The sequence below is a fragment of the Adiantum capillus-veneris genome, chromosome 28 (genome assembly GCF_014529385.1).
Source record: "Adiantum capillus-veneris isolate H3 chromosome 28, ASM1452938v2, whole genome shotgun sequence".
NCBI classification, from domain to species: domain Eukaryota; kingdom Viridiplantae; phylum Streptophyta; class Polypodiopsida; order Polypodiales; family Pteridaceae; genus Adiantum; species Adiantum capillus-veneris.
The window spans coordinates 24079969-24087692 of NC_140958.1; the positions used below are offsets into that span (position 1 = coordinate 24079969).

At 41.0% G+C, this 7724-nt stretch overlaps 1 protein-coding gene across 3 annotated transcripts in view; it reads left to right on the forward strand.

Annotated features, from left to right (window-relative positions):
* The window catches only part of LOC147420181 (uncharacterized), a 29247-nt gene extending 22883 nt beyond the window's left edge, over nucleotides 1-6364 (forward strand). Inside the window, exons 7-12 of one of the 3 annotated variants that reach the window (XR_015186931.1) lie at nucleotides 1938-2053; nucleotides 2154-2223; nucleotides 2355-2437; nucleotides 2535-2583; nucleotides 3677-3770; nucleotides 6246-6364. Coding sequence is in view for 1 of the 3 variants with exons in the window: in XM_086504117.1 (XP_086360243.1) it covers nucleotides 1938-2053; nucleotides 2154-2223; nucleotides 2355-2437; nucleotides 2535-2583; nucleotides 3677-3688 (330 nt within the window). In the remaining 2 variants the exon portion in view is untranslated. The other 2 variants (XR_015186930.1, XM_086504117.1) reach the window with 2 other exon arrangements.
* Nucleotides 6365-7724: the final 1360 nt, after the last annotated feature.

Below are 7724 nucleotides of genomic sequence, written 5' to 3' on the forward strand. Positions count from 1 at the left end.
TGCAACCATGTCTATTCGAGATCAAGTAGACCAAAATGCTGCAGTCATTTCGTCTATCAGTTCCTGCACTCACAAGAAGTCGAGAACAAATCAGTATCATAATCAGGAATTCCATTTCATAAAGTCATCCAGCAGAATACTGTCAGCTCTCAGTATCCCTGAAGCTCAAAGAGACATCAGTGACTTTAGTATCAAAATCGAGGCATCTGTTGACAAAGGAGTGGAGTGACTCCCCTCTTGTGCATCCCACTGCACCAGATCTCCGGCCAAGCTGAATTCTGGGTTCCGTTTGGAGTAGACTATGCTAAACCAAAACATCGAGGTAAAGTTTCACAATCCGAGGAGTATCTGGTAGGTCCTCCTCCTCCATCCACTTCGCATCAAATGCAGGAAAGTTCTTGAACTTAACCAACAACCCGCCTTCGGACTTTACCTTTCTTCGTATCATTATGTGCCAAAATCTGTTCAGGAACAAGGATCTCCTCGTTTTCTTCCACTTTGGGTTGCTCATCAGGCTCCCCATCATCAGGCACATCACCCTTAACAAGTTTCAAGAGACTCACATGCAATGCATTGTGAATCCTCCAAGTATCCGGCAGTTTCAGTCGGAAGGAGAGTTCATTTATCTTTTCAGTAATCTGGAAAGGGCCGTAGTATCGCATACTAAGCTTTGGAAAAAGCCTCTCCTTTCCCTTTTTCTTTCGTAGGCGTGCCTTCTCAAAAGTAAGAGCACCCAATCATCCTCCTTCAGTTTCCAGTCGCAACGATGGCGATCCGCTGCCTTTTTCTGTCGTTCTTGAGACTCCTGCAAAGACTCGCGAACCTTGGCAAAAGCCGTATCCAGATCTCGCGTATATTCATCCGCTTCAAAGATCTTATCTTTCGTGCTCGGGAAGGGTGGAACCTTCGCAGCACCTTCAACAATCTCAAATGGCGCCTTCCCCGTCGACGAGTGTATCGTGTTATTGTAGGCAAATTCCACCAAAGGTAAATATCTTTCCCATTGAGTCTTCTGATCTGAGATATAAGACTTTAATAAATCTAGAACCACTGAATTGGCAATCTTGGATTGCCCGTCAGTCTGCGGGTGGAACGATGACGAGAACTGCAACTGTGTGCCAATGTTCTCCCAAATTGCCTTCCAAAACAAACTCGTAAATCTGAGGTCTCTGCTGGAGACAATTGTCTCAGGCATGCCATGTAATCTGAAAATCTGGGCCACAAACAGTCTCGCTAAGTGATCCGGCTTGACTGTTTTCTTCACTGGAATGAAATGAGCCTGTTTGCTAAATCTGTCAATAACAGTCCAGATACCATCGTGACCACTCTGTGTTCTCGGGAGAGCAAAAATGAAATCCATCGCTATACTTTCCCAGGGGCGGGTGGGTATGGGTAAAGGCTGTAACAATCCCTGTGCTTTATGCCTGTCAAACTTGACCTTCTGGCATACCAAGCAACTGCACACAAACTCTTCCACATCTTTCTTGAGTCTCGGCCAAAAGAAATATCTCTCTACCCCAAATTTTTTAAAATTTTTTTTTTTTATAAAAAATATTCCGCCTCTGCGATTTCCGGAAATTAGGGTTTTTGCTATCCGCCACGTCATCACTTTGTGACAATTGAGAGTGCCTCAAAAGTTGAGAACCATAGCATTCCCAATGAAGTATCACATCTTGGAAGTTCCATAATGTGAAAAGCCATTGGGTCATCAATTGTCTGTGCTTCAATGATATTCTCCAACTTGCGAAGTCCAGTGCAAAGTCGAGAAGTGGAAAGTAATGCAATCCCCTCTACGTGTTAGATAAGAGGCTCCTTCTCATGTTGTGTGAGGTGTCAATGATGCTCCTTTTGTTGTCAACTCAAAGAGCGCTCTAAACTATCAAAAAGTTGCACTGTGATAAGGTACAATTGTTATCTAAACTCAAGCATTTATTCAGGGTGCTGGAATGCCAACACCTCCTGCTCGTGGAAGTAATGCACCTTGCTCCACACTTTTTGTTGCCAACCTTGGGTCTACCTGCACTGACATGGAACTTACTCAGGCTTTTTCAAGGTACAATGTTTTGCGAATGCTACGTTTGCTTCACTGTAACAAAGCATTTCCTTTAGTTTGCGCTTTTTGGTGATTGGGATTTGATATATGGTGTCTACAGGTTTCCTGGATTCAGAAAGGTAAAAATGCAGAGTAGGGGTGGCCTGCCTGTTGCCTTTGTAGAGTATCAGGTAAAAGTCTGTCTTACAGCTATGCATATGCTGGTCTTCAGATATTACTTTTTCTTGGAGAGCAAAGATGCAGTCTTGAATGCTGGATGTGCCTTCATTCCCCTTCAAATACTGGCTTTGACTGGATGCAGGATACAGGTTGCTCAACTCAAGCTCTGAATCAACTGCAAAATGTTATGCTTCCATCATCAGTGCAAGGTGGCATAAGATTGGAGTATCCTCATGCAGGGTTTGCATCCTTTTTTTTTCTTGGCTTGCAAAAGATTAGTTAAGTTGGGCAAGTTGGCTTTCTAGTCCTTGACTTGAAGCAGGTATGCCAAATCAAGGATGGGCCAACCTGGAAGGGAGAGACTGCAGCAGGTACGTAGTGTGGCGTTGATTGTGATCTAATAATGACATCAAACACGAGAAAGTATTGAAAAATTTCTTGCTAGTGCTGGGATAGAGTCTCTAGTTATTGGAAGCTTATTTTAGTTGTGCAGCTATCTGCTTGCTAATGCTAGTCCCTACTTTGTCACTTCAAATCCTGTCTTTCTGCTCCACTTTCCCCTTCAGTATTGCAATTGTTGTTTGCCAAGGTGTCCGTCTGCTGGCCTTCAAGTCTCTTATGCATGGGTTCGAATATTGTATGGGGACTCTTTACATCGTTGGGCTGTGTAGTTAAGCAGAGATTCTGAAATAAGTGGCGGCTTTTGAAAAGCTGCATAGACCTTTGGGCAGTATCTCCAAGCCAGAAATGACTCACCACACGATTAGGAGATTTGAAACAAGCAAGTACTAGAAGAGGCTGAAAGCAAGATTGGAGTAACTCTTGTACATTATCGCCTTATGGTACTCAATGTGTGGAACTTGACTCTCTCTGTTGCACTCTCTTTCCATCTTGGAGTCTGACGTTATCAGAGGAGAATGATCAGGCTTTGTACATTGTACTCACTTTGGTACTCCGGAAATTCTCGATGATGTCTTTACCACGTCAGTAAACATTTCATTTTTATCACTTGTTTTGTATACTTTTTACAAAATCCCCTGAGCTCTATATACACACCTTGACTCCAAAGTTGTGGACTCGTAGTAGACTGTAGAGCAACTCCACGTGGCACATAGAGCTATGTACACTTGAGCGAGGACTTGGCTACAGCCTATGATGGCCCTAAGCTTCAGTGACTAGCTATCCACATCCTCATTCAGTAGTTTATCTCCTTTTACTTTAGTGCCATTGTAGAGTGCATATAGCCACATTGCCTCCAAGAAGAGGAATCCATGGTATTCCACATCTTTATGGTTAAAAGTTTCCACACATGCACATGCACATGGAAATAAGTTTCCACACATGCACAACTTTTTTTGTTTGTTTTCCTTTCTTTTTGTCGAATTGATCACATGTCTAATGGACTCCTTGGTGCTATTTGCTTTTCGTGTAGTTTGTCTTACTTGTGTTGGTTTTTGTGTGCAGTCGTATGGGTAAATGATATGATGGGTTCAGCTTTGAAGATAGTCGACGAGTGGGCTCAGAGTCTTGAGCATATGAAGACAGTGGAGATAGTGAGGTAGTCCGGCCCTCTTACCTCTTTGAGATGGGCATCTTTTGAATGCAACGTTTAACAATGATTACTTTGTGTGAATTATACTTTCATTGGTTATGATTTGTGCAATCTTTTCTAACTCTATTTAGTCAGCAGAGCAGACTGGACAAGGTGGACTAAAAAGCGTTTAGGAAACGTCTGTTTAGTATTTCTTTGACTGCCATGAAAGACAAACGAGTAGATTTCTATGGCAAAATAAGGCTGGATGAGGATCAGTAAGGCAGAAAGTAAGGTAGTGTAAAAAATGAGCTTTAAGAATGTGAAGGTGTAGGTTTGTTCAGTTCGAGACCTCTTTATAAATTATTGCTGTGAGTGTGGTTACATCTAAAACTTTCATGTGAGTTTTAGGTGTGGCTACACCTAAAACTCTCATGGGAACACAATGCACAATGTTCTCTTGAGCCAAAGTGAAGGGGGAGAAAGCCAACGGGGTCGTACGCTAGTGGTTGAGGTGGATGTGTGGGTTCATAAAGACTCAGGTTCAATACCCAGTGGCATCTTTCAAATATCGGTTGTACCTCAAAAAGAAAGAAAAAGGAAAAGCAGAGCCTCATGTGAAATTGAGTATGCTCTTCGTACCAACGCACAATTATTTCTTGATGACGCCTTGTAGATATAACTAATGTGAATGTCCTCTGCATTCCATGGGATGCACGAGCGTATCTTGACCAAGGAGAAGAATATGGGCTTCATAGCCCAATAGCCATTTTGACAGGGTCTTCAGGATCATTTGACAATTTTACAAAAGTCATTTGTCAAAAGATTAGCCCAAAATATGAAAATTTTGTGGTTTTTCCTGACTTGCCAAAAATAGCACAAATTGCACTGAAGTCACCTGGTCAAAATATTAGCCCAAAATGTTCAAAATGTTAGTAGTTTTGGGTGATAAGCTTGCCAAAAAGACACAGTAAACTGGCATTTTTGTTGAAGATTTGAATTGTGCGATGGGCCTGCCACATCAACAGTTCCCCACGGCTTGCAAATTATGCGGTGTGGCCACAAAGGGATTCACCCCAAACACCTCACTTGTAGGTTTCTGAACAAGATATATTCGTCACCCCGCCCACACTTGCAAATTCTTGAGGAGGTCCTTTTTTTAACCATGATCCTGATTCTTTTTTTTAGTATGCACGAAACTTGTATCCTTTTATCCATTGTGGAGTCTGGACTCTATTGAAACTAAACGAGGGTTTGACATATCTAATTGAGGGTGCACTAAATTTGCTTGGGACTAATGTAGTTTTTCACAATCTTCCAGCACTAGGCTAGTGTCAGATGCTAAGGAATCCCCAAGGTGACCACATCCCATCATAGCTGGATGCTTCTTAACAAGCTTAGAACTTTTAGAGGACCTCACAATTTTAGTACAAACTATATTCTTCCACTGAAGGTTGGCACCTCAAATTTTGTTTCTTTCCTAGTTCATTGCCTTGTCATACAACTAGTTATGGTAGTATGCATTGGGTGGATGCTTTTTCTCCAGCTAGCCAAGTTGCCGAGCATCTTGCTCTTATCATATGAAACTCCCAAGGCAATGCTTATAAAAACTACTTTTATGGCCAGACGATAAAAATCCAAGGTGTGAAATTGGTTGTCAAAATTATCAAGTTTAAATCATCAGATGATTGTAGCAGAATCATATGAAACACACCTTGGAAGAAGTAAATTTTCAATGTCTTATGTAATGAAACTTTCTTCAAGTTTTTTGGATGACACGATCAAACATTAATGGATGCGAATTGAGCGCCACGGTTTAAGTTAGGTCATGCATGTCTTTTCACCGGTTGTCTAAAGTTATTATATGCTACTGTTGCCCATGTATTGCATTTACCTTGCTTTCAAGGTCTTGTTGTATCTTTGAATAGTGAGAACATGAGTTGTTGTCCCTTGTCTATTGAATTTTGTCACTTATATTGTCGATGCAAATATTTGTGCCTCTAAGTTTGATGAGCACAATGACTGTTTTAGTTAAATCTACCTTTGTTGGGCTTGGGAGGATCCAAAAGGGTTCCAATTTTTTATTTACATTTACATCAGAATTGGTTGATGTAGGCAAGAGGAGAAAAGGAGGAAGAGGAAGAGGGAACGGGGACATTGAGAGAGAAAAGAGCATGAAGAGATGAGAAGTTGCCCCAAGAGTCCTCAAAGATCTATTAATTGAGTCTTGAATCTAAACTAACATAATATGGCGTAAGGGGGAGCCCTTTACACGTCAAAATTTGCGACAGGAAGGCTAAACTCCAAAACTTGAGAGAAGTCCCTGTGCACGCAAAAAAGACGGAGAGAGGCCGCTAAAGGCAGCCGGCCGTACTAGTGCAAGACTAATGTGTGTGTGAGAGAGAGAGCCTTTACATTTTTTCACATATAGTTTGCATTTGCATGTAATCAATGATAGCAAAAGGATGAAGAAGGTTGATAATGGTCGTCATGATTATGCAGGTTGCACAAAAACTCAACTGTGTACTATATCCATATTCAAACTCGATCCTAACATGATTTTATCTAAGAATCTTTTCTAGATACCTACCTTTGAGAAAGTTTGGTGTTTTGGAACTTAAGCATTGGATGATGGTCTACTTATAGTTGCCAACATCAGTATTATGATCCCCCCCCCTCATTCCTTCCCTATAAAGAAGTAATGTTTTCCCTCAGGAGTCTTCTTGATAGTCATTTGTCTCCTAGAGTGTGGGATATTGAGATTTTATTAGCAATAGGGCTTGTGCGTGCAAGGCAATGTGAGGGTAATCCATAGAATAGGGAGACTTGTTGGATGGAGCCTAAGGAGTTCACTTGTTATAGATGTAAAGAGATGTATTTTGAAGCCAATGGTACTCATGGTTGGGAAGACTTTTGTTGTAGGGAGGTTAGAAAGCTTTTCCTTAAAAGTTACATATCAACTTCAAGACACTTCTCTCAAAATGGCAACAAAGTACTTAAATATATGAATGTAAAAGGATATAAATAAGTAGATGAGATAATCTTGAGTGGTTTGATGGAAGAGCTTTCGTCGTCATCTTATGGCACATCATCCGAGGAGAGTTGCCTTAAGACTTCTAAGGAACATTTTGATGATCTTAGATGAAAACTAGATGTGTGTTGCACGCCAAGGTGTGAGGCGTGTAGTGAGGCATATTTATGGCTAAGATGAAAATAATGATGTTCTAGACAAGGCATAACCCATGGAAGAATTTGTTGCTTACAAAATAACACTCATTATGAAGACATTTAAAGGGACATTGAGAGAGACTGTGTGCTCATGTAAAAAAAAACCCAGGTTAATTTGATATCGCCCATAAAATTTGAGGTTCACCTACATCATTGTGACTGGCAAGCATTTTTTAGGGCCATATATCTTCTACAATACCTCAACCTCCCAAGTCTGCATTTTTTGGAGTAACGGGTACGAGTTCCAATTTCTATATGTATTGGCAAGAGACTCATCATATCTTACATTCTCTATTCCGTACAACCATTAATGCATGCATTAGTTGTCACTAACTACCTCTTGGTCACTCCCATATGAATGCACTCTAGTTCCAAGAAAGCCACAATCAGCAAAATGGTTTTATATTTTTCTTCATTTTGTCAAGTTAATATGAATGCAAGCAATGTATTTGCATGTGGGATTTACTAGTAGGACTAGGGAGATGTCGCCTTTATGCATTAACAATGCCTTACGTAATCCTACACATTGTTGTTTTTTTTTTTTGGTTTTTGGGTGTTGGGGGGGGGGGGGGATTATTTGCAAAACTAACCAAGGAATAAGGCTTTGAAGGCAGCTATAGGATTTTAAGGTGGATATACACCCACGGGATTTCTAAAAGGTTTCTAGAAGCGGAAGGTTCTCCTTACTTCTCTCTCTCTCTCAAAAGACAGGTAATAGAAATGTGAAGAGAACTATGGAGCCTTCAATCTCCC